The sequence below is a fragment of the Rhamphochromis sp. 'chilingali' genome, assembly GCF_963969265.1.
Source record: "Rhamphochromis sp. 'chilingali' genome assembly, chromosome: 17".
Classification (NCBI taxonomy): Eukaryota; Metazoa; Chordata; class Actinopteri; order Cichliformes; family Cichlidae; genus Rhamphochromis; species Rhamphochromis sp. 'chilingali'.
The window spans coordinates 17,207,198-17,225,290 of NC_137944.1; the positions used below are offsets into that span (position 1 = coordinate 17,207,198).

General features: G+C 39.9%; 1 protein-coding gene across 1 annotated transcript in view; it reads left to right on the forward strand.

The window, feature by feature from the left end:
* Positions 1-15,018, forward strand: part of elp2 (elongator acetyltransferase complex subunit 2) — a 33,728-nt gene extending 18,710 nt beyond the window's left edge. The window contains exons 16-22 of the mRNA XM_080862288.1: positions 2,096-2,153; positions 3,096-3,168; positions 6,868-7,060; positions 12,397-12,518; positions 12,625-12,764; positions 13,199-13,309; positions 14,215-15,018. Coding sequence (XP_080718414.1) covers positions 2,096-2,153; positions 3,096-3,168; positions 6,868-7,060; positions 12,397-12,518; positions 12,625-12,764; positions 13,199-13,309; positions 14,215-14,410 — 893 coding nt within the window. The 3' untranslated portion in view covers positions 14,411-15,018. The remainder of the gene's footprint in view (positions 1-2,095; positions 2,154-3,095; positions 3,169-6,867; positions 7,061-12,396; positions 12,519-12,624; positions 12,765-13,198; positions 13,310-14,214) is intronic.
* Positions 15,019-18,093: the final 3,075 nt, after the last annotated feature.

Consider the following 18,093-nt stretch of genomic DNA (forward strand, 5'->3'; position numbering starts at 1 on the left):
TGCAAGCAGAAGCAACAAGAAAATAAATTAATAAAGACAGGAGCCAGAAAAAAAGTTTGAAAACTGATCATTTAAAAACAGAGAAGGTTTAAAACGGTCACCGAGGAAAAGGAAAACTAGGGGAACAAAAGAGAAGGTAATTGTAGGAAACAGGCAAATGGGAATTGAACGAGAGTCAAATGAAAAGAAAGTAGTGCAGCCTTTTAAAACCCCTGGGCTAGAGGGTGTCAAGGGCTGTCATCAGCATGATTGAAGCCACTCCTTAATCTGCAATGCTAATTAGAAAGCGGGTTTATGTGATTGCAAAGTTTAAGTATTGATGACCCCGGGCTATGTCGGGAGCAACCAAGTGTGGAGACCGCTGTTAACAATGCATTTTTACTTGTTTGATTGGGTTCTGCGGGCAAGGAGAGAAATGAATAATCAGGCTAAAAGGGGAGCCCATGTCCGATAGCAAAAACGCAAAAAGTGCAGCTATCGACTACATGCCTCAGAAAGGGAAACTGAACTTGTGCAGATCCGGTGATGTGAGGGAAAGAGTTGGGCATCATTTAATCCCCCATGAACACCAGCAAATGTTAAGAAACACACAGTAGAAAGAAACAGGTTGTTATTGCAAAATAATGTGTTGCTTTTAGGGTGATGGGTTTTATTTCTCAGGATTTCATGCAATTAAATGTAAACATGCGAATGTGAGACATTGTCTTGAGCTGATTATCATGTTCTTAGTGTTTCTCCTTTTCAGTCTGTATCATAAACCTTTTTGAAAGGGGATAGTCACACACTTCTGTCATAGTTACAGCCTAACCACAAACCCTTCTGAAACACTACACCCTAACCTAATGTGCACCAGAGCTCCTTCAGTGCGAGACTGCTGCATCCTCGATGCATGTCCTTCCTCCCTGCAGCTGTCAGACTGTACAATCAGAACTGCTCCCAACAAACATAGATGTTTACATCAGCGCTGTAGCAACTTCTACTGTTATAACTGCGCATTACTTTTCTCAGCTTGTATATACACTAACTTATTGGACGTTACATGTCTACTTTTTAATGCACAGGTACAATACACAATCTGCACTTTTCTAATTATTCTAAATATTCTTAAGTATTTAAACATCTTTCAGTATCCTGCCCTGTTTGCACACTATCTGTACGCTAATAAACAGCTTGAGTCTAGGTTGAATTTAGACTAAAGCTTAGTTTTAGTCTAAATTCCAATTTTCTGAGAGCATTTGAGTGTGCCTACCTAATGTCTGAAAGTGCAGCCTGTTCACAAGTTAAGAAAACAAAATTTGGCAAGAGCAGGAGACACCTGTTTCCAGTCTCCCTCTCCCCCAAAGAACTCCTTTGAATTCTAAAAAATATATTATAATTTTATTTTCTGCAAATAGTATAAAATCTTAGGATCAGATTTTTTTTCTTATGCTCAACAAACTTTCTGGTGAAGTGTTAACAAACTGAATAACCAACTTGTTATTCTGATTTCTGCAGTTTAAAAGTCTTTGAGTTTCTTACATATCTGCAGCATCGGACATCAACAGAATCAAAAAACATTGCCACTCATTTATTCACACCACATCTGGAAGCTGTTTAAATACCTTCAGAAATTATCCCTGACTTGGAGACGGGATCGATCAGGATCTGAAAGCAAATGATGATGTGTGCTTAGTCACAGTTTGTAATCTACAGTCTCGTAATCGTCTTATTCAGTCTACTAAACTCTGGAGCGTGTGTGTTTACATGCCTGTAACTATCAAAGCAGCTATTAACACGTAGCTGTGTCCCAGTGTAGCTACTGAGTGTGGTACATTATGTTCCGCAAATACTAGTGATGTTGTTTCTGAAAGGGCTTTACTAAACCCCCTTATAATCCTTTATGGTCTTTCTTTGCTCTTTAATTTGTGTGGATTCCAGATACACATTTAAATTCAGATTATAACAGTCATTCCTTGTTTATTCAGCTGATTGTTGATTATTTTTGAACAACTAAGATTTCAGGGCATTACAAATAACAGCAAACTATTTGTATTGTGTGTGTGTGTGTGTGTGTGTGTGTGTGTGTGTGTGTGTGTGTGTGTGTGTGTGTGTGCAGAGCCACCACCAGAGGATCATCTTCTCCAGAACACACTTTGGCCTGAGGTCCAGAAACTGTGAGTATCTAAATCTTACATGTATTTTCTGTTACCTGCTGTAAGTGAAATGCTGACATACTTATTGATATATTTGTGTCTATAAAGACATCAGTGTTTCCTTGTGTCTTCTATTGAAAAGTTTCTACTCTATCTGAAAATAATAGATTTCCCTACATAGACTTCTTTGTTACCCCCTCACCTCTGCACCCACAACTCCAGCGGCATATTCATCAGTCAGAATCCAGCTACTCGGCTTCCCATGAGCCACTTCTCCAGATTGAATATATTGCCACACTTTGGCCAATGTTAAATCCATTTACCGGTCATTCCACCATAAACATGACAGACGACACGGCCATTTATTTGAGGTGCGAACACTGTGTGTGTTGAAAAGCATTTTTCTACCTTCATTTGGCTTCATCCCTTGAATCATTTAGTGCAGAATAGAAACATTAAAATGAGTAAGTGACTAAATTATTTTTTGTGGCATAAATAATCCTCTCCCTGTTGTGGCCAAATTGCTGCAGTGTTTGAAAGCTGGCTGGTAGAGGCTGGAAATTCTTTCCACTGAGTTGCAGACTGCAGTTTGAGCTTGTTGGCATTTTAAAACAACCAGGTGATGGCAAGCTAAAAGCAATTAGGCCGTGAGTGATTAGCTAGAGCATCATCATTGTTCATCTGTGTCAGCAGGAGAAGGACTAGTCATCACAGATCAGTATTTTAATTTCACACTCTAATTATTTACCTGTCAGCAAGTGGCGACGGCTCGAGCCTGGAAGCTTGTTGGAGTGACACTCTGGAATAAAAGAATATTTAATTTACTGTCACACTGGGAGCTCTTCCTCTGTTCTGCCTCACCATGCATCCCTTCCCTGTCTGTCTGTAACATATATCTGTCCTTCTGCACAGTCAGAGTGGCTGTTCATGGTTAACCTCTGTATGATTGTCCCCTGTCCACAGGTACGGGCACGGCTTTGAGATGTTCTGTCTTGCGTCTGACAGCAGCAGAACAGTGGTGGCATCTGCATGCAAGGTCAGTTTGATAAGCTCCAGGCCGGACTGCATGTCACAGTCAGCCCTGCAATTGCAGTCGAAAGTTTAATTACAGTCATCATACAAATGATTGCCAAGGCAATATCAGGCTTTCAATGCTTTCTTTGACCTTTTATGGGGCTCAATGATTGGGCAAAACCCACAGTTAGGAATAAAAAGATTGCCGCCCCAATACATACAGAATCACAATTATACATGGAAGACACTTAATATATTTCCAGTTTAATATTTGAATACTCTTATAAGCACAGTTTCACAGAGTCCTGTGAAAAACCAAGTACAACCATCATTCAGTAGCTTGTAGAACCACCTTAACAGCAATAACTCGAAATAATCGTTTTCTGTGTGACGTCGCCTTGTTCTTTTTAGAGAGAAGAGGCAGCCTCAGTCTTCTTCTAATTGTGCTGTCATAACATGGCAACTGAGGTCTGTAGAGTCTGAGATATAGCTCTAAAGTGTTTTTGTTTGTTTGTTTTAAATATAATTTCTCTGAGCATTGTGTGGTTTGACCTTGGGACATCCACTGGTGGAATTGTGTTCACACATACCCAAATGCTCCAGACCAGCAAACTGCCAAGACTCACACCTGCTGATGATCAATTAATCGCATGCATTTGATCAGCAACATCTGGCTGCTGCTTACCCTCTTAATTCCTTTGGAAGCATCGAGGTATACTTTGACTTTCACATGGCTGTAAGCACAGTCCACACACTTGTAAATAAGTTTGAGGACAGGACTTGAGGACAGGACTTTGGCTGTTTTACTTATTCCACAACCACATTTAATGTGTGTTTGGGCTCAGTGACCTTTTGAAGCACCCACTGTGTTCAAGCTTCAGCTGTCAGGCTGATGGTTTGAAGTTATGTTGAAGATTTCTGAGGTAGTTTGCCTTAATTACTACAACCACGTATGCCAGTCCCACAGATTCTATTGCCCAGCACTATGATACCTTTACTTCACTAGATTTATTTGTCCAGTTATGTAAATTTGTGCATTTTCGTTGCTTAAGAGATTGTTTTCATTTACCCAAATGGGTTTTATTAGATTCCCCTCAATAACCATGTAAATTTTAATTGATTTTCTTTTTTAATAGATTCAATTAGTTCAACACTAATCATCGGGTCATTAGATCTTTAGATGAAAAACCTTCAAAGCAAAAACCAGATGTAAAAATAAAAACCTATATGCTAATAAATGTACACATCTGACAGAACCATCTAACTAACCTTTACCACTTCATTTGACTATTTTCTTACAATAAATGTAAATAAAGCCAATCCCCAATTATGCGCACACCAAGCAGTAGTGCGTCATTTTTACTTTATTTACTCAAATGTATCTGAATTATTCAGAGAAAAGGCTGAATTATGTCGTTCTTTTTAACCACTCTTCACCATAAGCCCATAATTTCCTGTATACAAAGTTTGTGACAAAGTGACCCAAATGTGCTTTAAATACAGTTAATTTTTATTTTCATCACTCTGTGCACGTATATCTCAAAACTTCTGGACTGCTGCTGCTCTTGTTGCTTTGTGGGTCTTTTTAACGCTCTGCTTGGCAAATCAGACTGCAGATTGGTTCTACTTGGTTTGCTTTCCAGTCCGTATGTTGATTTATTTTCCTCTAGGTCCCAATATTTTCTAAAATCCCAGGCTGACCTGACAATACTTGTAGCCAAACAACTTAATTTTGGTCTCATCTGATCATAACACTTTCCTTCAGAGGTTTTATTTCTTCGTCCATGTGGTCAGCTACAAGCATTAGCATTAGCTACGAGCCAGGTCCTTCTTTATTGGACAGCAGCCTGTCCTTACGTAGCCATGTAAGACTCACTTGAGAGTAGACAGCAATGTCCAGCAGCTTCCAGTTTATGCAGGCCTGTACCTTTGTGGTGTCTGGATTGTTTCTGACCACCCAAACCAACTTCCTTATAACTGAGGGTGTTTTCAGATCTTGTGCAGCTGTTTGAACAGATCATCTTGAATTATGCAGAAAGAGACATTACTAACTTGTCTAAATCTGTGATCCTCTTTCTCGGATCCTCACTGAGATCCATGAACGTTAACATTTTACTGTGTGAGCTGTGAAACCCTTTATGTTTGCACAAATAAATTACCAGCTGTAGTTAATCACGGATACTTCATAGACCATTAAGAGGCACTACGTTAAGATATTCTCTTAATTTCAGCAACACCAGATTTATTTCTATGTGGGTGAATGTATATTTTTGATCCAGTATTTATTAAATGGAATCCCTTTACTCTTCAAGATATATTTTGTGCAAAACATCAGACTCAGACAGAATTATTAAGCCCCTGTGAAATTGAAGGTTTTTGTCAAAAATGTTCAGTGTTTTTTTCTTTTCAACAGACCGTGGGATTTTCAACATAGTATTTCTAGACTTTTTTAAAAAAGTTTTCTTTAGAAAGCATAAATCATTTTTGTTTGCACACAATAACAGAATTATTTCAGGGAAAAAAACGAGATTATCAGGGTCTATATTATTAGACCCCCTGAAAAACGGACCTCTTTGAGTCAAAGCAGAAACCACTGCTGTGCAATGGTGTACTTTAACTTTGTAATGCTCAAAGCTTCTAAAAATCAAGTTCAAACTGAGAGTTATCTTCCAATTTACACACTATAAAAACTTCAGTGAGAGTTTGATCAGTTACTTGAGAAAGCATCATGCCCAAAACAAAATCAATCAGTTTAGATTTGATAAAAAGATTTGTTGATGCTCACAAAGCAGAGATGGATATGCAAAGTTATCACAGCATTTCCAAGTGTTAAGATCTGGAGTGAGAAGTATCATCACAGAGTACCACACAGTACAGAACAAATTTGGCAGAGGGTAGGAAGCAAAAGGTTTGAAAGACTCTGGAAAGAAAACAAGTGTGAGTCTAAAGACACCAGAACAACTGCTAAGATATCATTGAATGACTTAGCCAGGTCAGGAACTGTGGTCTCAAAGAAGACAACCACTAGATCCCTGCACTGGAATGAAGTGTGAGGTTGCATACCAAGGAAACTTCTGCAGATGAGACAGCTTGAATCTAGACTAAAGTAAGAAAGAACGACCTGCAGAAAGTTTATGCGTACTGGAAACGAGAGCTCTTTGGCCACAGAGGCACTGTTTATGTTTGAAAGAAGAAGAGAAAGGTGTACAACCCAAACCCCCGTCCTCACAGTGAAACACGGAGGTGGATGTATTATGGGGATGCTATAATATGTAAAGATTTTGAAAGACAACCTCAAGTAGTTGGCAGCAAAACTGGGTCTGGGTTGTCTCTTTGTCTTTTAACACAACAACCACCTAAAACATACGTCGCTCCTGGTGAAGAACTACCTCCATAAGACCAAAGTAAATGTTACTGAGTGGCCTGCAAGAAGCCCCAACTTGAATTCCACTGAAAACCTGTAAGGTGCACCGAAGACCAAAGTCCATGCCAGAAGACCATCAAATCTGGAGGAGCTTGAGAAAATGATACAGAACTGACTGTTAGCATCAGGGGTGCTAATTGTTTTGATCGTGGTAGTTTTTGTTTTTTGTGAAATAATCTTGTTTCATTGTGGAACACTTCAACTGTGGAAGTAGCTTATAAAGTAGACACAGGTGCTTTTATAAAGCATTGTGTGTTTTATGTCTGACAATGAACTGACCCCTTACTATCTTTCCAGGCATCCAAAGCTGAGCATGCAGCAGTGCTGCTGTGGAGTACAACCACATGGCGTCAGCTGCAGGTTCTTCCATGTCACACCCTCACGGTTACCCAAATGGCCTTTTCACCTGATGCACAGCTCCTGTTGGCTGTTTCCCGAGATCGCACTTGGTCTTTATGGAGAAGGAATCTCCCCACACCTGAAAGTCCAGGTGAGAAATGAGGACAACACAGACTAATAAGGAAGTCTGTTTTACAGGGTTATTAGTGTTTGGTCTTCAGGATTAGATTTTCAAATGCAGCGTGACTCAGGATGAGACGTTAGTTCCTCATAATGCTTTGTAAATAAATTCAGTTTAATTAAAAAATGTGCTTGAGTGAATATTAAGAAAAAACGACAATGCCGGAGCCCTTCTGGCACATGGAATTGCTCCCCTAATTCCAAATAATTAAAATAAGGTAAACCCACAGAGCAGATTTCCTCCAAATTGAATTTCGAGTCAAGCTGGCCTTACTGGAAGGACTCCCCTCATTAATACTATGAAGAGCCAAACAAGTGATGCACTGAATGAATCGAGTCCAAAATGGATTTAATATAGGAAAGATTTGAAACTGACCAGACTGACCAAAATGAACGATTGGTGCTTACTTCCCTCCTTCAAGGCTTATAATTCCACATTTGTAGGTAGAGCAGTGATTTGAAACAGGCTTTCAAATGGGTAATTACCATGCAGAATACATCAAATCCTCTGCGGTGGATTGCAGAGATCTCATCAAATCTATGCTCTCTGGGATGAAGCTTGAAAAGAAAATTCTGAAGTAACACTTTGAATAAATACAGACATAAAGCACGATGCAGTAGCCTTTGCATGCGCTGATAAAGACAAACCACAATGATATTTATAGTTTCGTGTTAAACTGGGATTTGTGATATTGGGGGTAGCGCTCTGTGGGGCTCTGATCTGTGAAATTGTAGAGAAGTAAATGAGAAAACACTGAAGGTACATGAACGGTTTGTGAATATAAAGAGGCCTCTGTGTGTTTGCCAACTTCAGCTAAAGCCACAAAAACTGTCTTTCCCACTTCCAGTGGTGTTTGTGGGTCAGTGTAGGTGCTAAAATGTTTAAAAAGTGTGATCTTCAGATTGTGTGCTGTGTGCAAAAAGCCAGTTTAACCCATAAAGAGGATACTTTGATGCTTCCTTGCGGTAGGTGTGAGATTTGTTTACGCACTTTGAGAGCTGGTGTCTTGCACTAAAAATGTGATGGTTGGCAAATCCTGTCATTAGACAGGATTTGCCAACCATCACTCACTGATGGTGACTCACTGAAAACTATTAAATATTAAACTATTAAGAGCAAATTTAAGAGTGTATACACTGCTGAAAGTGGAGATAATGAGGTTAAATATCCCCCAATTACCTTGAAGAGTAGTCATGCTGCGGTCAGCTACAGATGAAATTGGCCCAATTTAACCCAGCAAATATCAGCTGAAAAGTCTCAGTTTTAGCGCTCTCTCAGTCATTTTGTCAATTTCTTTTGACCTTTACCCTCCTTTGTGACTTAACTCAGTGGTTTTGACATGGTCAGAGAAATAGATTTGTCTCTCTAAGGTCAACACTGTCAGGATTCACATTGGGTGAGAGCTTTCTGAGTGAGAAATCGTCTCTGGACTCAAATCTTAAACGATGCCATGGAACAACCATCCAATAAAACAGTCTCACTTTGCTTGTCTTTTTAATGTTTTTTTTTTTTTGCCTTTTTATGATCTATTAAATAAATAAATTTGTTGATTTCATTTTATTACATAATCAGTACAACTTAGATTCTAACCAGTCACATCTGGCATAAGGTATCTGTTTGGTCCCAGATTTATTCAGTCAGAGTCTCCAGACACACGAGCAGAGTGATAAAGGGTGATAAATATTCACTGATGATAAAAAGGAGCTCTGCCAGAAGTGGTATGAAGCTGTAATCCCGACATTACAGAGTTTTTAGCTCATCCAGCTGAAAGATCATCATCTGTCTGTTCACCCGGCAGTCACAGAGTACAAACCTCGGCTAAGGCAGCTCGCTTTCTGGGCAGCATTTACTTTTAAGGCAACATTGTTGTGTTTTCTGTATATTCATTTTGTTTTGTTTTCTTTGCTCTTTTTAGACATACTTTAAAAACTGTGGAATTAAAATCAGATAAAGGTAGCATGACAGATACTCTAATTGTACGAACATCATGAAGGAGTAGGTAATACTACGTAATAGGCAATGATTTGTAAATAACTGGACATAAATAAATTGAGCTTACTATATTTGTCTACTACATCTACTATCTAGTATCTAGAAATGTACCACAATATATTTCTAACTAACTAGGCAGCTTATTTACTTTCTCTTAACAATACTTTCTTGAAACATATAATGCATTTTGGAGTCAACTTGAAAGAAAGACAGATGTAAAATGTAAAAGTGAGACATTTTATGGCCTTATTTGACCTTGAAGAAGAGGCCAGGGATTAAGCCTGTATGCTTTAAATATAAACTGATAGAAAGAAAGGTTTTTTTAAATAACTATATAGTGTTATCACTTTGACCTTTAGATGACTCTATTGGCCTTGAAGAAGAGGTCAGAGTTCAAATGTAGCATATTTAAAATCTTTATAGGATTCTTTCTATATTATGACATTACACATCTCACTTGTCAAAAACATAGGTTTAACATAAGTTATAAAACTTTTTCTGAATTTTCAACCATAAATCATAGTTGAATTTGAAGACATTGGTGGATAAAAGCCAAATTGTAATAGATTGCACTGGAGGATTGGTCAGAATTTAATCAAAATTGCACACAGTGATCACCTAATGGATCTTCACCCAAGCTGTGCTTTGTTGTTTTGCAAACATTTCTCCATTTTCACAGCATATGCTTCATGCACACTACTTACAATTACAAGTTCTCGCTCCTAGTGTACTGAGCAATATTAATATGGCAAAGTCATTAGCATGAGATTTTTGGTGTTGATACATGTTTCATGTATGAAGTGATATCGCTTTGCTACAGATTTTCCATACGACTTGTATCCTCTTAGATGATGATAATCAACTGATAGGTTATGATCATGGGGGCGTGGTCTTACTGGTTGACCACATCCTCCAAATGTTAGAGCCTTCCTGTCACCATCAGTAACATCAGCAATACAGTCAGTGCTCTGACATGCCGAGGTATTGACATGTTTTTATACTTTTTATGATCATTGTTACTACCGACCATGTCCTCATAATACTTCTGAATTCAGAGTAAGTAGAGATCTGATCTAGGTTATCGTATTAAGATTTGGGACACATCGTCAGTAGTGGACCTTGGATTCATCGGGTGTTTCGGCCATTATCATTAGACACCCTCATCCAAGGAGGCCCTGCTGGGGTTGATCAGGGTTGAGTGTGTCACTGGTTTATGTTAAATTGTTATTTCTCTTGTTCTTTCTTCTGTTTAGTTTTCTACAGTTTAATTGCTCCTATCTATTCACTGCAACTGAGAAATAATACTTACCTCTTTAGCATTTATGGAGCCTCACTTGTTCAAAGGGATAGAAAAGGTGCTGGAGAGAAGTGAGACAAAAGGGACGAGATGGGAGAGAGCAAAGAGGAGAGCCGGAAGGGGGGGGGCGCCCGATCTGGCTTCCCACACCTCCCCTACATATATGTGTTTACTAATGGTGTGATACTGTGAGAGGTGCTCTTAATTTTATACTTTCACTCTAAGTAGGTAGAAAACATCTCCCAAATCTAATTCTCAAACATCTGAAACATTGTGAATATGGATCCAGATAATCAATAAACCTTGAGAAACAATACATTTGAAAACAATCAAACATTTTATTTAAAAGAGAAAGAAAAAACTAGCTCAGATATTGGATTTCTGTTGGCCTAAGTTCTGTGTAGAGCTGTTGCTGTTGTCAACAGGAGTGTGTTCTTGGAGAGGATGTTTATATGAGAGAACCTCAGCACACAGACTCTACAAATAACTCAATCCTGCATTTAAGGTGAACAGAAAACGACATTTAAGCCCTAAGGATTACCTCCTCCTGCACCTGGTAAAGCATCTTATGTTTCTCTTGGCTTCTCCGGATGGTGTTAATGGGCACTGACAGAGGCGTCCCGCACTCCTCTGTTCGCCTGAATGGTGGGCTACGCAGAGGCAGGGTGGTGTGTGTGTGTGTGTTCCTGTCTAGCTATCTTTGTGAGGACCGAAATCTGCATTCTACTATACTTGTGAGAACCAACAGTCACTTGTGAGGACACACTAACCGGTCTTCACAGGTTTAAAGGCCTTTTTGAGGCTCAAAATGTGGTTTTAGTATCAGGGTTACAATTAGGTTTTGGTTAGGTTTAGGGTTAGGCATTCATTTTTAATGGTTAGGGTAAGGGGCTAGGAAAACCATTATGTCAATGAAGGTCCTCACTAAGATAGCTGAATGGGTGTGTGTGTGTGTGTTGGTCTTTGGTTTCTCTTAAGAGAAATGGCAAGGGATTACAGGGTTTTTTGTTTTTTTGCTTTTTCCAGGGGCGGGGGGCTCCCCGTCTGTTCTGGTTGACTGCTGAATCACTCAAGGTGATTGTGAGGAGCACGCACGAGGACACGCACAGTCTCCTACCTTCAGACTAGGGAAGGTTAAATGAAGTCAGAGCTGATCAAACAAATGACTACCTCTATTCTATTCACACATCTTCTGGCCCCTACCTGTTTTGCCTGAGCGTTTCCCTCCACCGCCCTATTTTGTCTTGGCCTTGGAGACATTGTCACCTTCTCTCTCCTCCTCCTTTTTGTTTTTTTTAAACCTGAGTGGGCTTTTATATGTTCTACCTTTTAGTCTTCTTGATACGTTTTGTGTGTTTTATCAAAATGGACACTTTCTCTATAGTCTGTGTCTCCAGTCCCCATCTGTGTGTGATGTGATATAGCTCAACAGCCAGTCGTGTTAATGAAAGATTGTGAAGGAGGGAGAAGGAGAATCCTTTGAACACAAACCTCAACACTTTGGTTAACTCGGACTTTTGTGGCAGTGCTGATGTTTTACAATAATTATGCTATGTGTGTGTGTGCGTGTGTGCGTGTGTGAGAGAGAGCCAGTGGAGAGCAGGACTACTGCAGACATGCAGGCAGGCAGCTGCCAGCAGCATACAAACAAGCTCTCTAGGGAAACCAATCTGGAGGCTGAAATGACTTAGGCTAGGGAAATAAACAGCAGCAGGTCATAAACCAAAACTGAGTGAAATGGAGGGCTGGAATGAGGTTCTCTGTCTTGTTCGGTTGTTTATTTGTCGCTCGGGAGAGTCTTTGTTGCTACTGAGCTGTGAGGCAGGGATCTAAACGTGCTGATGTCATGCTGCAGTAATCATAACGCAAAGTTTTGCTACCAGCTCATCCTCTGTTGGAAAAGTGTTGTTGTGGAGATGAAATGTGACACAATACATGTAGTGCCGGCACTCATACCATCGTTTGAATGCAGTTGTTTGTATGATCTCTCTTGCTCTTTGTTCCCGTTTCCATATAGAGCCCCTGTTCTCGCTGTATGCGCACACAGAGAAGGACACAGCCATACACAGCCGAATCATCTGGTCATGTGACTGGAGCCCTGACGGCAAATTCTTTGTAACATCAAGTCGAGACAAGAAGGTAATTTTTAAATGTTGCGTCACATTATGCGTTGACAATAATACCACCTGGTTGCACCCTTGAGTTGTAGCATTTTTTTCTAAACAAAGTGTGTGTGTGTGTCCAGGTGATAGTATGGGGCCCATGTAGTTTGGACTCTGGAGACCCTGTGCTGCCTCCTGAGATTAAACCGTGCTCTTCCATCTTAGATGTGGGCGATTCTGCTACTGCTATAGCGTTCTGCCCTGTACTCTGCTCTAATGACAGGTTTGTGTTACATGACATCCAACTACCGTCATATCGACTGGCCAGGTCTTATATCTGTCTTCAGTACTTTGGAAGTTTGTTTCATTAATTTGAAGCTGCAGTTTTGAACTATTTTCTTCTCCCTTAAACTGCTCATCAGTTAACTGATTGTTTAATTGGTTTAGAAGCTGTTAACCTCACATAAAGAAACATTATATCCAATTAATTTAAACACATGACATGACTGTGGCTGACACTAAACTGCTTCATGTTCTCATCTAAAGACCCCGGAGGTTCACTCATACTGTGCTGAAATGGAATTAAATGTGGTAAAAATGTCTAACTCTTGTAGCGAAGAGTGACAGTACTGGTTCAAGACATCTAGGTCAGAGCAAAGGAAAACGAGGTCTGCTCTGAAGTTCGATTTTGTTGTGTTTCCTTCCTACTTTCCGCAGCTACCTGCTTGCAGTTGGCCTGGAGTGTGGCAGGATCCGGCTGTACAGGTGGAGCCCTGGCAGCGAGCCTGCAGGAGACGACTGGAGCTGCTGCGGAGAAACAGACACCTCGTATCCTTACTGCACACATGCAGTCGATCTGAGGTTCATCACAGTGTCAGTTGTGGGTCTTCACTCTGATTGCTGTTGAGAACCAGAAGCTTTCTGTCATTTACCATTTAAATAATAATAATAATAAAAAATTAGATAAGCGTGATGGAGATTATGTCTGCTTCCTTTTGAAGAGGAGATGCAGATGGCATCAACCGGTACCTTAATTTTGGTTCTTTCGATGTTTTATCTCACACTGGTCTATGCCACTATAGTCTGTAAAGATCAAGATAGGTTGCACAGTCTTTGTATCAGGAAGTCACACCTCAGATACGCCTTTTTTTTCATATTTTAAGATGATATATAAGTTGGAAAATTCATTGGTTACTGCAGGTAAAAATGAACAACATATAACAAAAGAACTTTAATATGTATTATAATAATATAAATACAAATCAAAGGTACTTTCTTGCCACATTTACGGCCCCTGGAACCACTGAGCATTGTTTCTACTTAACTGCCTTTTGTTGCAGACCAAGTCCATCCCTTTATGACCACAGTGTACCCATTTTCTGATGGCTGCTTCCAGCAGGATAACACACCATGTCACAAAGCTCAAATCATCTTAAACTGGTTTCTTAAACATGAGAATGAGACCACATTACTCATATGACCTCTGAGGATTGTTTAAACACCTTGCTGAATCTTTGCCAAGAACAATTAAGGTAGTTGTGAAGGGAAAAGATGGTCAAACCCAGGTGTAGCAAAATATACCAAACAAAGTTTTTGTGTTGTGTGTTTAACAGAAAAATTATGGTTTAGTGTAAAATAGATGGGATGTCAGTTGTGTAGATTTTGTCTGAAAGCTTGTTTTGTCATCCAGACAAGTATTCTGTTGTCTCCTTTCATCACACATCCTCTCACAGACAAAGCCACACTCTGGCAGTAAAACGGCTCCGCTGGAGGCCCAAGACTGGCCGAGCAGGTCGGGGGAATGGCAAGAAGGATGGACAGGGTGATGGAGAGAGTGAAATCGAGGAGGAGAGCTCCTGGGTCCAGCTCGCCAGCGCCAGTGCCGACCACTCTGTCAAAATCTTCAACATCAACAAACGGGCTCTTTAGCACCACCAACACTGACACTATTATGTCTCTCACACCCAGAGAGACACTTTGACTGAGGGCCACAGGCCTAACTGAGGCACCGAGGCCACAGCTGCTTGCTGGCATGCCATGCAGTCCCTGTGACAGCCAGTTAAGTCATGGGTCAGTCACAGGACAAACCCACAGCACACATGCCCTGCAGTCTGTCTGCACACAGCTGAACGGATTTGATGGGTGGAAGCAAGATGGTAAAAACACCATGACCTTTGGGCGGTATTTTGCTTAGACACTTCAAAGTGTTTTAGATTCAAAGAAGAAGACTCAGCAGGATTTCTATACAGACTGCGTATTTATACAGGTCATCCAAGTAACCATTGGCATGGCGAACTGTATTCTTGAAGGAACAATTCAATTCTGAGTGCCATCAGAGGCAGGGCTTGTGTTGCATGTTTGTGCCTTGGGATCAGTTGATTAAATGTCTTTCATGTATGTCACGTATGTGTATAGGTAGTGTGCAAGCAGTCCAGTACGCAGCAATGATATATGACTGCTAGACACTAGGGATCACATTTTTATCCTCTGTGGAAACGTGAGTGTATTAAAGATGACCATTTTGCAAATATTGCTGCTGTCTCTTGACTTTTTAATAGATTTCTCCTACCTTGCAGGCATTCTGTAATCCAGTGCACTCAACATATTTTTGTGAAAAATTACAGTAAAGTGCTTTACAAAGGAAGTCCAAAATTTGACTTAGAAAAAATGATGGAAAGTTTTTAGCATGTTTCGAGGAGTTTTTTTTTTTTTTCTTTCTCGTGAAATGAAACCAGGTAAGATTGTCTGTCGCCGGGCTGTTCTCATGGTAAATGGTTGTCCTCTCTAGCTGAGCACTCAATGCGCTTTATGCAACTTGTCTCTTTCATCCATTCACACAGGCACTTTTGTCTGTTTTTTTGTTTTTTCCTTACGTAAGTGCTTTCTAACATTTGATGGATGGATGCATTAGAGAGCAATTTAGGGTTAGTATGTTGCTCAAGGATATTCGGCATGCATACTAGAGCAGCCAGGGATCGAACCAACAACCTTCCGATTAGTATGTGACCTCGTACCTCCTGAGCTACAGCCACGTCATCATCAAGCACAGTGGGTGAAATAATTGATCCCCTGCTGTATTTGTAAGTTTGGTAATTTGCAACAAAATGAACAACAACAACAAAAAAACACATTACAAGCACCATGTGCCGTCTTCTGCAGGGGAACCTTGCGGGCACTGCAAGATTTCAGTACATTATGGTGTTGTGTATTACCAGTGGTGTTCTTGGTCTCTGTGGTCCCAAGTGGCTTCAAATCATTATCAAGCTCTTCCCCAGGGGCGTAATTTCCATGGGGGTTAGGGGGGGTTATGACTCCGCCAATAATCAGACCCAACCAATATAAGCCCCCCCCCAAATAAAATTATAATTTATCTTGCGTAAATATTCTGTTGATTTTCTTTACTCGTTTCAGGTATTACCAGCAAAACAGTTGCATGTTTAATCATCTGGGAATTTACCCAGATTTATTTAGACAGAGATCTTGACCGCCCCGGAGTTCAGCACAAAGTTACGCCGATGCTCTTCCCATGTAGTTTTGGGTTGTTCCACCACCACCACCACCTTTCATGATCATCCTCAGCCCATGAGGCGAGATCTTGCCTTATGGGCTCGCCAGACTGAGAGCGACTGAAGGTCATTTTATATTTCTTCTGTTTCTGAATAATCTCACCAACAGTTGTCACCTTCTCATCAAGTTTCTTGCTGGCCAATCTGTGAGAGTCAGAATTCCTGCTAGGTTGTAGACGATCAGTTTCTGTCTCTCTCCATTAATATTCAGCTATCGTAAACCTTTGAGACTGTTAGTTTCTTTGTGAGTAAACTTACAAATTCAGCGATAACTGTTACCTCCACTGTACACCTGGATTCTGGTCGGTGGTGTAATAGGCTGGACATTTCTGACTTGTATCTGTTTTTGGTTTTCCACAAACTTCTGAGTGTAAAATCCTGCTCTCTAGTAGAAAAACTCCCCACTGTGTTCACCAAACTAGTTTTTATCTGTATTTTTTCTTCTCTCACCTTTTTTTTTTGGAAAACATCGTATTGTATGGTAGTCACGGACAATACTGTAGGTTTAATGGAGCTTTTTTCACAACCTCACAAATCAAAAAATGACCTGCTAAAATGCTGGTAAAAAAGGATGGATAAATCTAAACAGGGCTAGTTTTGAACCCAGATTTTGATTTAGGCTACATCTGCTTTTGGCCAATGAGGATCAGAACTGAATTCTCAAGGACAGGAGAATTCCATGTCACGGATTTATTGTGAGCTCATCCGGGTGTGCCGTCATTATATGTTAGCCATAAATGTATCTGCAGGAGACTGTAACTACTGGCCATAACTCTCCCTCTAATCACATATCCTGGTAAATGCAGAGGCATCAGTCAACCCAGGCTACACACTGCTCCTCCAGGAAATGGCTGTTTTTCAAAAGTAAAAAGAGGTTTTGGGACAAGGCGTCCATTTCTCGAGAGATTTTCTACATCATATATAACATAATGTAATAATTAAATCATTATCACTATGTTTCCATTTAAATATGAGAGATTATCTTGTTAAGGATTTTCAAGAACACATTTGTTGTAAGAGCTCTTATGGCTTAAATGTTCTGCCTAGCATACTAATGCATGAGGCATATATGCGCACGTTTTCTCCAGCGTGTCCTTGATCACTCATCTGAGGTGGATTGCCATAATATAATATAGACAGATTAAAAGTATCACCTAGAAAGCCTTTAATGCTGAAGATTAATGGAAAAAATTAAAAGAAATTGTTACCATTCACTCAGTAAATAAACCAATAAGAAACTTCAGGACCAGTGCTTTAAAAAAGGGACTGAACAGGGGAATACTTGGGATGATTATATCATTATGCTTTGGTGTCAGTCTGTTCTCCCAGGCAAATAATCACAGATTTTAATGACTATTTTTTACACAGTCTAAATGATAATATTGCGCAGAGTGTATCTACTGTTTACTTGGCGAAGTTTCTGAATAGGTCATGTCTTAGTGTGTTTGCTTGAGGGTACTAATATATTTTCCCGCCTCAAAGTAAAGAAAAATTGGTTTTTATGGAGAGGTACACTTGAAATTAGTTGCCAATGGGTGTGGGCTACAGATTGATCAAATTCTGTAAATACAGACATTACATCCAAACATAATTATTACAAAATCCAATTTAAAGTGGTTTGAATGTTTAGTCTATTACGTCTAATAGGATGTAAAATAGCCCTGTTCTCACAATTGTGCTAATTATGGAGTTCCACAGGGTTCTGTGCTAGGACCTGTTCTACGCTATATTGCGAAAAGTATTAATTCATCCATCCAAGTAATCAAATTCAGGTTTTCAATCACTTCCACGACCACAACTGTATAAAATCAAACACCCAGGCATGCAGGTGTTTCTACAGATTTTTTTACGATGTTTGCGAAAGAATTGGTCGCTCTCTCCTCTAAGTTCCTGCTTCTAAATTCATATAAAACTGTGGTTATTGTAGTTAGTTCTAAAAACCTTAGATACATAACCTGATAGTTGCTCTGGATGGCATTACTTTGACCTCCAGTAACACTGTGAGGAATCATTTTTGACCAGGATATGTCCTTCAATGTGCATATT